Source organism: Cucurbita maxima, unplaced genomic scaffold, assembly GCF_002738345.1.
Source record: "Cucurbita maxima cultivar Rimu unplaced genomic scaffold, Cmax_1.0 Cma_Scf00004, whole genome shotgun sequence".
Lineage (NCBI taxonomy): Eukaryota > Viridiplantae > Streptophyta > Magnoliopsida > Cucurbitales > Cucurbitaceae > Cucurbita > Cucurbita maxima.
The window spans coordinates 4,981,016-4,994,166 of NW_019272020.1; the positions used below are offsets into that span (position 1 = coordinate 4,981,016).

The 13,151-nt window shown below is 39.3% G+C and overlaps 3 protein-coding genes across 3 annotated transcripts; 2 read left to right on the forward strand and 1 right to left on the reverse strand.

The window, feature by feature from the left end:
* The first annotated feature begins 3,426 nt into the window (after positions 1-3,426).
* On the forward strand, positions 3,427-5,118 carry LOC111478233 (protein NRT1/ PTR FAMILY 2.8-like). The gene has a single exon (XM_023122400.1). The coding sequence runs from the start codon at positions 3,730-3,732 to the stop codon at positions 5,095-5,097; it is 1,368 nt and encodes a 455-aa protein (XP_022978168.1). The 5' UTR covers positions 3,427-3,729; the 3' UTR covers positions 5,098-5,118.
* A 269-nt stretch (positions 5,119-5,387) lies between these two features.
* On the forward strand, positions 5,388-7,212 carry LOC111478303 (protein MIZU-KUSSEI 1-like). The gene has a single exon (XM_023122500.1). It carries the CDS (start codon positions 5,634-5,636, stop codon positions 6,402-6,404), a length of 771 nt encoding a protein of 256 aa, XP_022978268.1. The 5' UTR covers positions 5,388-5,633; the 3' UTR covers positions 6,405-7,212.
* Positions 7,213-9,672: 2,460 nt separating this feature from the next.
* Positions 9,673-13,085, reverse strand: LOC111478306 (proteasome subunit alpha type-4-like). The gene is made up of 2 exons (XM_023122504.1): positions 12,913-13,085; positions 9,673-10,636 (listed from the first exon to the last, which is right to left on the reverse strand). Exon 2 carries the CDS (start codon positions 10,623-10,625, stop codon positions 9,873-9,875), a length of 753 nt encoding a protein of 250 aa, XP_022978272.1. The 5' UTR covers positions 10,626-10,636; positions 12,913-13,085; the 3' UTR covers positions 9,673-9,872.
* Between the last annotated feature and the right edge of the window lie 66 nt (positions 13,086-13,151).

A 13,151-nucleotide genomic window follows, 5' to 3' on the forward strand; every position in this document is an offset into this window, starting at 1 on the left:
CCACCACCCCCACCGCCACAACCCCCACCTCCTAGTTCTAGTTGAACGCCGGTGCCACCTTCGGAGCCATCACCACCCCTGCAGAGGAACTGCAAGAAGACGCCAACAATAGCAAAGGAAACGAATGCCACAATTACTATAACAGTGGTCCGATCAACCATTTTTGGTATGAACTTGAAGCTTGAATTGCAATATGGATTTTCAACTTTTTATAATTGAATTATGGGTTTAATAACTGTGGTGTTGAAATTTCCAAAGAGTTGCATCTTACACGTAAACTCAATTGTTTTATAAACTATATACATTCAATTCTAAAAAATTATATTCTAATTCAAATCACCAACTTCCAAAATAAGCTAAGCCATTTAATTCACTAAGTCATTCATACCATACGAATATAATTTGAAGTCGTTGATAAGTTCATATTATAATCTCTAAACTATAATTTTTAGAATTTATTATAGTTTAACACACAAAAATTTAATTTACATACAAAGAAGAGAACTACCAACATATCCAATTGTACAAGGAGAAATTGACACCTAATTAATCATATATATATATATATATACGCCCACCTCTGAAGGAAAGAATTAACGTCAACAGCCACCACCACCACCGCCGCCGCCGCCGTCTCCTCCACCTCCAAAATGGGCCCCTGCGAGGTGTACCCCACCATGTCCATGGTGTAGGCCGGCATGTCCATGATGCAATCCTCCACCATGGGCAGCACCGCCGAAATGAGCACCTCCTTCGCCGTTACTGCCACCCTCTGTCCCATGGCATAGTAAACTCAACAGCGTGAAAACTACACAAATGGAAACAACCACTGGGATTATAATAAACGCCGGATTAACCATTTTTTTTTTTTCTTTTCTTTTCCCCCACGAACTTGAAGAAGGTTTGCAATGGATTTGGTTTCATTTATATGCCACACAGCTTGAGAGATTGGATAACGCATTTTATACGTAAATGGAATTCAATTTTGAAAGATTCAGATCTGTCATTCTGGAAAATTCAGTCCTTCAAGGTTTGACCTTTTCTTACAAAACCATATGTTGGATTAAATAAGTTTGAGTCCACCTATGTGTCCATGTGTTAACCAACTACACCCACTTGGTACATAAATCATATACACATCAATATTGAATTAAACATGATTTTAGACTTTGCATGACGAGTGCTTTTCGAGATTTTGAATTAGGATCACTACACAGAATATTTGAAGGACCGACATACATATAACAAAATAAAAATACAAAATGTAGGATCTATTACTTAATAATAGATATACATAGGCTAAAACGGCTCTACGGTCTGAGCTACATTCCATGAATTTGTAGACCAAGATTTTTTTTTTCTTTTTCTAGTCTTTGGTCTATAATTAAAGCATAACAACTAGATATAATGAAATGGAGATGCAAGGAATCGATTCCTGTGCCTCTTGCATGCTAAGCGAATGCTCTACCATATGAGCTACATCTTGTCCCTCGAGACGAGTTCAGGAGGATTAAGAATGAGTTTGCGAGTCCCTTAATTGTCTCCGCATGGTAGCAACATCCTATTATAATCTACTGAATTGGACACGATCATACAAAAGGGCATAACACAAACTTAACCTAGATTCTTAAACATCATCAGTTCAACACCTTGGCGACCGACATTCATAAGTAATGAGTCCTAGTACTCGATTCAAATCTGAATATGTTCTAAAAATGTGGCCAAACAAGGTTCTTTCATCGCCGGCAACCCTCTTTTTTTAAGGTATGGTTAAACAAGGTTGTGTTGGATTGGTATTATTAGAAGTGCAATGAAGTGTTTGTTGAATTTGGAAGATAGAAATTTGATTCGTTTACAACTGAGCAACCTGCAGTGGCACTAAAATTAGAAATGGGAAGAACACAAACATTATAAAGCTTTCACACAGAAAGAAAGAAAAAGAGAAAGAGCTATGGAGAATGGGAGGCTTCATTCTTCCTTGGATCGTCCAAAGGCAGCTCTCGGAGGATGGAGAGCCGTCAGATTCATACTTGGTAAGTTAATCAAATTTGTTAGTTTGTTTGAGTGTGAGGAAAAAATTTTGAGTGATGTACCATATTGGTTGGGAAAGATAACAAAACACGGATGTGAAGTTAGTTGCTTTTTAAAGCCTTGAGCGAACTCCGAAAGGGAAAGTCTAAAGAGGACAATATCTGCTAGCGGTGGATTTGGGTCCCGGACGATAGGTCAGCTTTCTCGCTCTTCGGGGTTGGATTTGGAGGCGATCCCACATCGATTAGAGGAAGAAAAGAGTGTCAGCGATGACGATTGGCTTCCTTGAAGGGAGTGGATTGTGATGTCCCACCTTGGTTGGGGAGGAGAACAAAACACCATTTATAAGAGTGTGGAAACCTTCCACTAGAAGACTAGTTTTAAAGGCTTGAGAGGAAGTTCGAAAGGAAAAATTCAAAGAGGACAATATCTAATAGCTATGGATCTGGTTCATTGTTTGTTTGTTGGGGTTATGAAGTTTGTTGGTTTTGTGGAAGGAAATGAGACGTTTGAGAAACTGGCGTCGATGAGCTTGATAGCCAATTTGGTTTTGTATCTGCACACGATGTACAATTTGGACAGCGTTGATTCGGCATATGTGCTTCAAATCTGGAGTGGCACCACCAATTTCGCTGCCCTCGCCGGGGCTTTTCTTGCTGATGCTTATTTGGGAAGGTTTTATACTCTCCTCTTTGGCTCCTTCGCCTCCCTCCTGGTACTTTTCTTCTTCTCTTCCACCCCCTCTTCACCAAGTATACATATTCACCTTTCAAAATTCATGGATTATTTGATATGATTACTCAATCATTTAGCTATTGTATGGTAAGTTGATTTAATGTTGATTAAAGTTAATGTGAGATCCCACGATCGATTGGGGAGGAAAACGAAACATTTCTTGTATGAGTGTAGAAACTCTTCTCTATCAGACGGATTTTTAAACCTTGGAGAAACCCAAAAGGGGAAGGCCAAAAAACGGTGAGCTTGAGCTGTTACAAATAGTATTAGAACCAGACATTGAACGCTAGCCCACACAAAGGGGGGTTTGTGAAATCTCATATTAGTTGAAAAGAAGAACGAAACATTATTTGTAAAGGAATAAAAACATTTCTCTAACATATGTGTTTTAAAACCTCGAGGGGAATCTCAAAAGGAAAAGGTCAAAAAGAACAATATCGGAGTCAGACACTAGATGATGTGTCAGCGAGGACGCTTGTGAAATCTCACGTCGGTTGTAGAGGGAAACGAAACATTTCTTGTAAGAGTGTGGAAACATCATCCTAGCAAATGCGTTTTAAAACCCTGAGAGAAAGCTAGAAGGGAGAGGCAAAAAAAAAAAAAACAATATTTACTTGTTGTCACTTGAACGGTTACAAATGACATCCATCGGTTTGATAGAAGCTTGTCCAGAAGCGACTAGTTGCTTCCCAAAGGCCTCTTGACTTTAATATAGTCTAGTCTTTCTTTCCAATGCCTCCTTTCTTGTGGCTAACAGAGAGTAAGCAAGTGACCTTGCTTGCATTCTAAGGGAAGCAATTTTGCGAGTCTATGAAGCTTCGTAGTTCTCCCTCCCCCTTTGCCTCGTCATGGCATTAGATCCATAATGACGGGCGAGTCGGAACATTACCAGCGCTCTAAACAAAACAAAGAAGCCTTATAATATTATGGGCTGAATGTCGTGACATTACTTGATAATAGGGCATGGGAGTTTTGACACTAGGCGCTGGCTTCCCTGAAATGAGACCCCCACCCTGCAGACATGGCGAGTCCAACTGCCCACAGCCTCACCCTTGGCAACTCGGCTTCCTCTACCTCGGCCTCGGGCTACTTGTCATCGGAGCCGGTGGCATAAGACCCTGCAACATCTCCTTCGGCGCTGACCAATTCGACACCAACACTGAAAAAGGCAGAGCCAAGCTGGAAAGCTTCTTAAACTGGTGGTATCTCCTCTTCTCTGTCGCCCTCGTCATAGCACTAACCCTTGTCGTCTATCTCCAAACTAGCATAAGTTGGACCCTCGGCTTCGCCATTCCCACCGCCTGCTTCGTCTTCTCCATCCTCATCTTTCTCTTGGGCCGCCGCTTTTACATCTGCAAGACCCCTCAAGGCAGCGTCTTTGCCGACATGGCGAAAGTCCTGGTCGCCACGTGTCGGAAGCGCAATGTTCCAAAATTCACTCAAATTGATCACTTATATGACCCTCCAATAGATTCCTCTAAGCTGGCTCACACGGACAGGTTTTTGGTATTTGACAAGGCGGCTACGGTGTTTGATTCCTCCACCGAATTGGACGAACAGGGGAAATCCAAGAACGAGTGGAAATTGTGCAGTGTTCATCAAGTGGAGCAATTGAAGTGCGTTGTTGGGATTGTCCCCATTTGGGCAGCCGGAATTCCATGCTTTATTTCAATGCAACAAATGGGTTCATTTGGGATCCTACAAGCCATTCAAATGAACAGATTCATCGGACCTCATTTCCAAATCCCACCGGCTTGGATGAGTCTCACACCCATGATTGCTCTGTCCATTTGGATTTACATTTACGAGAAATACGTGGAATTCATGAAGAAAAAAACCCATAAAAACAAACGCTTCTCCATGAAAACCAGGATCGAAATTGGGATTGTGATGTCGGTTTTATGTATGGTGGTTGCCGGAATCCTCGAGAATGTCCGCCGTAGCTCGGCGGTGGAAAATAAGTTATTTGTTTCGCCGTTGCACGTTTGGACGCTGATACCGGAGTTTGCTCTGTCGGGTTTGACGGAGGCTTTTGCGGCCATTGCTGTGATGGAGCTTCTGACTACGCACTTACCGGAGAGCCTGAGGACTGTGGCCGGAGCTATATTTTTCTTGAGCTTGTCGTTAGGTAGCTATATGAGCTCTGTTCTTATGGCTATTGTGAGCAAAATAAACAGAGTGGAGGGCGGAAAAAGTGAATGGCTTGGAGGTAATGATCTTAATAAAAACCGCCTTGATTACTTCTTCTACGTGGTGGGTGTCATTGCGGCATTCAATTTCTTCTACTTCCGCTTCTTCGCCACTCATTTCTTACCCAAACCCAACGTTTGATCCACCGCAGAAGCCTCATGAAAGTCCGTTAATGGATCAAAAATCTGGTCGTACATAATCAACAAATCATATAAATATATATATATATGTATATGTGATTCATACTTTCAGGGCTTTTTCTTCTTTTCTTCTTTTTTTATTATTATTTTTGAAATAAATAAAAAAATTTAGAAACTTTTGAGCGTAATTTAAAAAATAACTTTTTTTAAATTAGAATAAACTTAAAATGTGAAGACTAATTAAATATAAATTTAGGAAATCTGTATTTAGCGATATGAGGACGTGGACCATTCATGAGTTGACAAGTGTGCATTGCTATCTGGCAACTAAAATTTAATCCCAACGGCTACTTCAGTTCCCGCGTCAGATATATATATATATATTTGAACAGACTGTATTTCAGTGTTTCTGTTTTTTTTTTTTGTTCGTTAAATTCTTCACCTCTTTCCCAGAAAAGCCTCTCCGATCACAGTCTTTATATAAAATCTCCCAAAAATCACCTTTTTAAGCTAAAAATCCAAACCCCAAAAAAAACCATGGCCAAGATCGACGCCCTTCGTCGGTTTTTCCTCCCCTGTTTCTTTCCGCCCACCGCCACAACCGCCACCGCCGCCTCCGCAGCCCCCAAGAAACGTCTGAGCACCTCGCTTCGTGACGACTTAGAAATCTCCGCGTCCACCACCGCCAATGGCGGTCCAACCCACGATCAAGATTCTCCCGCCACTACTCCCGACAGCGTCACGCCGAAATTCGTCACCGCCGCCGCCATTGTAGCTCCACCACGGCCTTCGAAAACTATGGTGATCGGAACTATCTTTGGCCATCGGCGTGGGCACGTGTGGTTCTGCGTCCAACAAGACCGCCTCCGAAACAAGCCCTTTCTACTACTCGAGTTTCCGATACTAACTCACCAACTCGTCAACGAAATGCGATTCGGACTCGTCCGAATCGCCCTCGAGTGCAACCGGGTCGAACTCGGGCTCTGCCCGCTCCGTTCGATCCCCATCTGGGCAATGTCCTGCAACGGGCGAAAACTCGGGTTCGCTGCGAAGAAAAAAGCCGGCGACTCGATCCGGTCCATGCTAAAGACAATGCAATCCACAACAGTGGGAGCCGGAGTAATGCCATCCGGGTTCGGGTTCGGGTCGGGATCGAAAACAGAGGAGGTAATGTACATGAGAGCTAATTATGAGCACGTGGTGGGGAGTGCTGACTCGGAATCGTTCCATCTTATTAACCCGGACGAGTTCCCGGGACAAGAACTCAGTATCTTCTTGCTCAGATCTCCAAATATGGGTAATCAATAAAAATGGTACCTTTACATTATTTATGAACTTCATTTCTGTACATTTTTTCCTCTGTTTTTAGGACCCAATAGAGTTTTTGGTTCTGTTTTTCTTGGGAGGATTTCCAGAAATGAAAACTCTGCGTTTTCTTGCTCTGGAAATTCCATACGTTTTCTTGTTCTTCTTGTTCTTCTTGTTCTTCTTGTTCTTCTTGTTCATGTTCATATGAATGGATAAACATTACTTTTTAAAATTTGATGTTAACTAGAGCCAGCTCTCCATGTATATATAAATATATGGTAAGATTGAATATTAAATATGGCATATGATTCCAGCAAAACTATGATTAAAAAAATGAACGGACACCATATCTTTGTTTATAAAGATTATTATTATCTTACAAAAGGGGATGAAGATGTAATTAGTAGATATGGAAGAATATAGTGAATATTAAAATGATGGATCAAAGCAAACACTCATAATGTTGCTTTCCAGGAACGTGGGTTTCTTTCTCAAATGATTTCGTCTCCAATTTTTGTAATTTATGGGATTCGTATGGGATTCCGATGAGAGGATTATTAAGAGGGAGTTTCACGTTGACTAATTTAAGAAATGACCATGAATTTATAAGTATGATTCTCATGAGACCTTTTATTCAAGGTGAATCGTCTGTGATTCCTAACTTAGTATCTTAGCCATTACAATAAAATTCTCAAATTGTGTACTTTGTTCGAGGACTCTAGAGGAGTAAAGCTTCACATAAGGGGAGGGGTTGTTCGAGGGCTTCATAACTCTCCATAGTCCTATCATGAAGCTAGCCACAGTTGGGACCATTTTTGTCTCTTTTCGAGTATTTTCAGTGGTCTCATACGAGAGCTCGATATCCATAATGCGATCCTTAATGGAGATCTCCATGCGGATTTGTTATAAGCCCTTGCGTGTTTGTAAGTTACAGAAAGTATTATATGGCTTATGAGCAATGTACGAGTATGGTTCATTGAAACTCGGTAGATTTTTGTTGGGTTGGAACGGTATGGCTTCCAAGTCAGATACTTCTATGTTTATATGATATGATTCTCCCAATAATCATTACATTGTACTACGTTGGCATACCGTTCAATGACCATGTTCCATTCTCCAATCGATGTGAGATCTCACTCCGCTCATGTTCTTGATCTCACAATGCACCTCCTGCTCATGTCCTCGTCGGCACAAGGTCCGGTGACCGGCTCTTATACCATTTGTAACAATTCAAGTCCATCGCTAATTGATATTGTACTCTTTGGGCTCTCCTCCGAACTTCCCCTCAAGATTTTAAAATTTCTCTACTAAAAACAGTTTCAACGACCTTATAAGAAATGTTTTGTTTCATTTTCCATCAACCTCGGATCTCATAATTCATGGTTTCACATAAAATGGTTCAAATAAGCATGAAGCCATCATAGATATAGCAGCTGAAAATACATTAATCTCAAACCCTAAAAGCTTTACTCGGAGGGAGAAAACAATAATCAATACTATAATAATTACTCAATAATCAATACTTAGATTAACAAGTTATTAAAAATTTCATTCATTATTTTCGTTAAATATAAAAAAGATATGAAGAGAATAAAGAGAAACAATTTAGAACATAAAACAAGCAACAACATTAACAGATAAATCAATTTAATGAGCAAATAACCCATAAGGGTTTTTTTTCTTTACCTTGTTCATAATCTTCTTGTGCTGATTGAATCATACTTTCGAAGCTCTAATAGACACTTTTGGAAACACTGAAAGTGTTAGTAAAAATTAAATTTATATTTGATTTGATCGAAGCAAACCTATTCGAATATTGTCAATCAGGAAGAGATAATCTGCATCCCAAGGACCAGCGAAGCACATCATGAGAGGATAAGTAACACCTTGAACTCCCTAAACCTCAGGATGCAGATTACCAGATCCTAACTCAATCATTGAAAATGAAAGGATTTTGAGAAGAAGAAGAGAAAAGGATATGAGGTGTTGTTGTTGTTGTTGTTGTGCATTATGATGAGAATTTATATAAGGGGTTTAAGGCCATTGATTCCCCCAATAATCTTAATTTAATATTGCAATGCATTATTAAGTGGATACCCATGATAGATAAGGTGCTGTCTCTGAAACAGAATGATGAATGATGATCCTTTTTGTTCTAACGCTGCCCGAGTGAATGATTAAGTGCCCATTCTTTTCTTTCACAATCATTGTTCTTCTTCCCTTGACTGCTTTTTCAAAGAGTATCTATCTATCTCTTGCCTCCCAAGATAATTCCTCTAATGTTTTGTTTTGTTCACTCCGGCCTCACTTTGGCCCGTTATGTATCGACCATTTGCAACAGTGCAAGTTCGTCGCTAGTTGATATTGTTTGTTTTTGTCCATTATATATCGTCATTAGCTCCTACTCCAACACTCTGATACCATTTATAACAGTTCAAGCCTACCGCTAACAGATATTTTTCCTGTATTGATGTTAAATATTAAAGCGAAGCGAAGATGCGTGAGTGAGTAGCTATTCTAGGAAAGTAAAAGGAGTGATACAGAAGCTTATTAATTTATTTGAACCCAAAGGGATGGCTTTAATGAACATGTGTACTGATCTGGGATTCTTCTACTTTTTTTCCATCTGGAAATCATTAATTGATTAAAGGAACAGCTGACGGGATTATATCCCAAGTATAGATTAGATGGTCACCCTCGGCTTTTGTTTACACACTCTAAAAGGCCCTTTCATTATTCTATGTTTATGCCCATCCAAAAAGGAGCACCAATTTTGCTTCCTCCTTTTTATCTGCTGCTTGCTTCCTGTTCCTCGTCTCTGTTGTGCCTTTCCATCATTGCTCAGATGCCAAAACACAGGGCCTCTGTCCCATTCTCAACATCATCAATCATATTCATGAACCAATTCTATGACAACTATTTACAAGTATAATTGAAGAGGAAGATCAACAGATGTTTGTGGTACAAGCCACTTAGAACCCGGGGATCAGATCCTCTAAACCAGCTTGCTAAATTAGTATCCAATTCAACCTAAATGCTTCATGACAGAGGTTTCCAGAATATATCTAATTGAAGATAGTTTTGCACAACTTCTTTATTCCAACAGATGAAGTATTGTCCTTTCTTCTATCCAAGATGGAACAGGTTCTCCCTCTCATATTCGTCTACAACAATGGAGGCTTCTTCCGTGGAAGGTATGGTATGGGCCTTGGGAGAGATGGGGGAGGGGCGCTAACAGCAACCACTAGATAAGATCAGACATATAGTCTTGTTTTCGAAAAAAAGGACTAGATATAACTCAATAAAATATCTCACTTCATAGTTTTACAGCATTGGTAAAGATAATCCAACAATCCAACGACCATAATCAGTTCAAGTAATATGAAGATCATAAGAAATGTCAGGCCAAGCACGATGAAATTGTTCGACATCTATAGGACGCATCGAGTCTAAAATAAGGTGTTTCATTTAGGAAGCCTCAGCAGCTGGTTGAGTCAAACCAGACTTCACCAACAACTTGCTTACGGACTCGGGTGAGCAAACTTGATACTTGACGTTTCCAGCAGGTGAGAGGAAAACCTCAGCTAATTCAAGCTTTTCAGATGTAAGACTTGTGCTATCCATGGTTTTGCTAAGCACCTTAAGTGCAAGCTGTATGGCCTCTTCCCTAGTGATATCATCCTTGTAATCCTGTTTAAGCATCGACTGTGCTGCCTGGTTGTTGGCACCAATTGCCGCAGCCTTCCAGCCACCATAGTTTCCACTTGGGTCACTCATGTATAGTTGGAAGCCATAGTTTTTATCCCATCCTGCAAAAAGAAAAGAAACGCCGAAGGGGCGTAGACCACCAAATTGGGTGTATCCTTGCTTTGTATCACAGAGAGATTGAACCAGTTGCTCAACAGGCATTGGCTCTTGGTAAGCGTAAGTGTATCGTTGGGCTTGAACCCTTGCAGTATTGATCAATATGTTGGCATCGGACATAATTCCAGCCACAGCACATGCAACATGATCATCAATTTTGTACATCTTCTCAGTGGAAGTTGAGGTCTGCAGGAGTTTGGATGTCACCTTCTTTTCACCTACCAACACCACTCCATCTTTAGATAATATCCCAATTGCAGAACCTGCATTTCCAATTGCCTCCATTGCATATTCAACTTGATAAAGACGGCCTTCAGGAGAGAAAATCGTTGTTCGGCTATCATATCTTCGAGACATTTTCTGATATTCTGTTGGACAGAGAGAAATAGAATGGAGAATTAAGGATAGATAATCTGCAGGGATGATGATCCCAATCAAATTAGCATGGATAAGGAGATGGGAGGCAGACATGGCATGGCATGAATATGATGACGCATCATATTTTCAAAAACATTGGGAAAACTTCACAAAACACACCAGTTCGATACGACTCATTACATTTCTAACCTCAAATTACTAATTTGAGCAACTACACCACACAAGTTGCATAAGTGAGACCCCATTGAATAACCATTTGATTTTTTATTTTTGAAAATTAATCTTATAAACACTACTTCAACAAATAAGTTCCCTTGTTTAGTTATCTACTTTGTACCAATGTTTGTATCAATGTTTTCAGAAGTCAAACGAAGTTTTGAAAACTTTAAAATATATATATATATATATATATATATATATATATATATATATATATATATATATATATAGTTTTTAAGAACTTGTTCTTGTTTTTGTTTTTGGATAAATTTTTTAGTATTATATAACAAAGGGGATAGGGGGAATTTAACTTCTAACCTCAATAGATATGGTACATGTCAATTACCATAAAACTATACTTAGCCGAGTAGTTTTTGTTTTAAAAATTTGACTAAGAATTCAAACGCTTCTTTAAGAAAAATGAAAACGGTAGTCAGAAAGTTGGGAGAAAACAAGCACAAATCTCAAAAACATAAAACTAAAAATGAAACCATTCTGAAAATGGTCTGGAAAAATTTGGACCCTTACTGCTTGTGTTTCTGTTTAAAACTATCAATGAGTGAGCAGTAAACACAGAGCTCAAATTAGTTTCCAGCTTCCTAAAATATTAGGATTTCATGCATTTTATATAATAACAAGTAGATGGAATTAGATGAGGAGGCCAAAATGAGGGGTGTAGGAAAACGAAAATGTCTCGAAGGGAGATGAGGGCAGAGAGAAGAAATCAAGATAGTAAACGCTACAACCAGAGAGGAAGAACATATTTCCTCTTATCATCGTATCTCTAACACACAAAGTTTCTTCTTTATTTCAATATATCTGTATTTACCTCTACCTTCATCTCTCCTTTGCATTCTCTTCTCTCTACTATGCCTCCACCACATTCTCTCTCTCTCAATTTAACACATTTTGACCTCCCTTTGCCAACATTTTGTCCTCCTCAGTTTAACCTCCCATCTTCTTTCCAAAGCATGAAACCATGCCATTATACAAAGATGGAGAACCATAAGCACATTTATATGCTGTGCTGACAAGTGAAACCTTAAAACAGAAACACTAACAGGGTACAATTTTGTAAAACCTCCAATTGGGATGTTTGAGCTAGAAGGGGAAAAAGGCAATTTCGTCTCAAGAAACAAGGGTGAGTAGTTGTTTATTACGGGACTTTTAGTAGTTATTATATTTGAATTTTGTGTGTTAGGGAGTTATAAATTCCTCTGCTGGTTAAGTTGTTCTACTCATATGGGTGGTTTTGTAAACACACCAATTCTAGTTCTTGTCTTGTGGAAGTGAGACAAGCGTGGAGATTGTGACCGTCTCTAATTGGTCATAGTTGATAGATTGTATGTTCTCTTTGGAGAATTCTCAAGTAAATAATGGAAACCTATCAAATTTCTTCAGCAATACAACTTAGAGTGTGTGATTGTTTGAATTGAAAATTTGTTGCTGCAATTGTAACAAGCCCCAATATACGGGTAGTTTATTCAATATTTTCAAAAACAATTTTTTTCCAGAAAATTTGTATATTACTTTTGGTCTGTTCCCCCATCCCCTATGAGATGCAATGCTGCTAACTTTCTCTCTCTCGTTGTCCCTAGCTTATCTGCGGCATGTGTTTGGTTACTTGTTTCAACAGGTTTAGCTGTTCCGAGAAAATTTTAGAATAAACATTGTTTAGTAGTTTCTTCTTCTAACCTAAACTACATAACAAACTCACCCACTCTAAGTGTACAGATTGTTTGTTCGGAGAAAACATAACAAACATACAAAATCGAAAGAAGAAACGAAGGATGACCAAATTAAAGGATAAAAAAGAACAGACGCCAGACCTAATGCACCATTACCAACAGAAATAACTTTCGACAGATTCAGTAGGACTACACCGCGTTTGAATTGGATCCGAAATTTCATTTCCAAAAGTGCAAAGAGAGCTTAGAATCGAAATTATATATACAGATTCCGCAATTCAAAACGGAAGATCAGTAGATTTTTCAGTAGACAGTCCATCGGAAAACAGTTGGCAGATGTAGAGATGAGAAATGCATACCTTCGGAAGAGAATCAGAGAGAAAAGATAGGCGCGGCGGCTGGTTCCGTCGGGATGGTTGAAGGAAAGCAAGAATGGAACAGGTGATTTACAGAATTAAGTTTCCTTTTTCTCCAAGCCAAGTTTCCGCTTGCTAACGAAGTCGTCGATTAACCCAAATTTTTGTCGTTCCAAAATAAGTAGATTTTTATTAAATATTTTCGCTACCAATATTATATTTTTCTCTCTTTTCTATTGAAA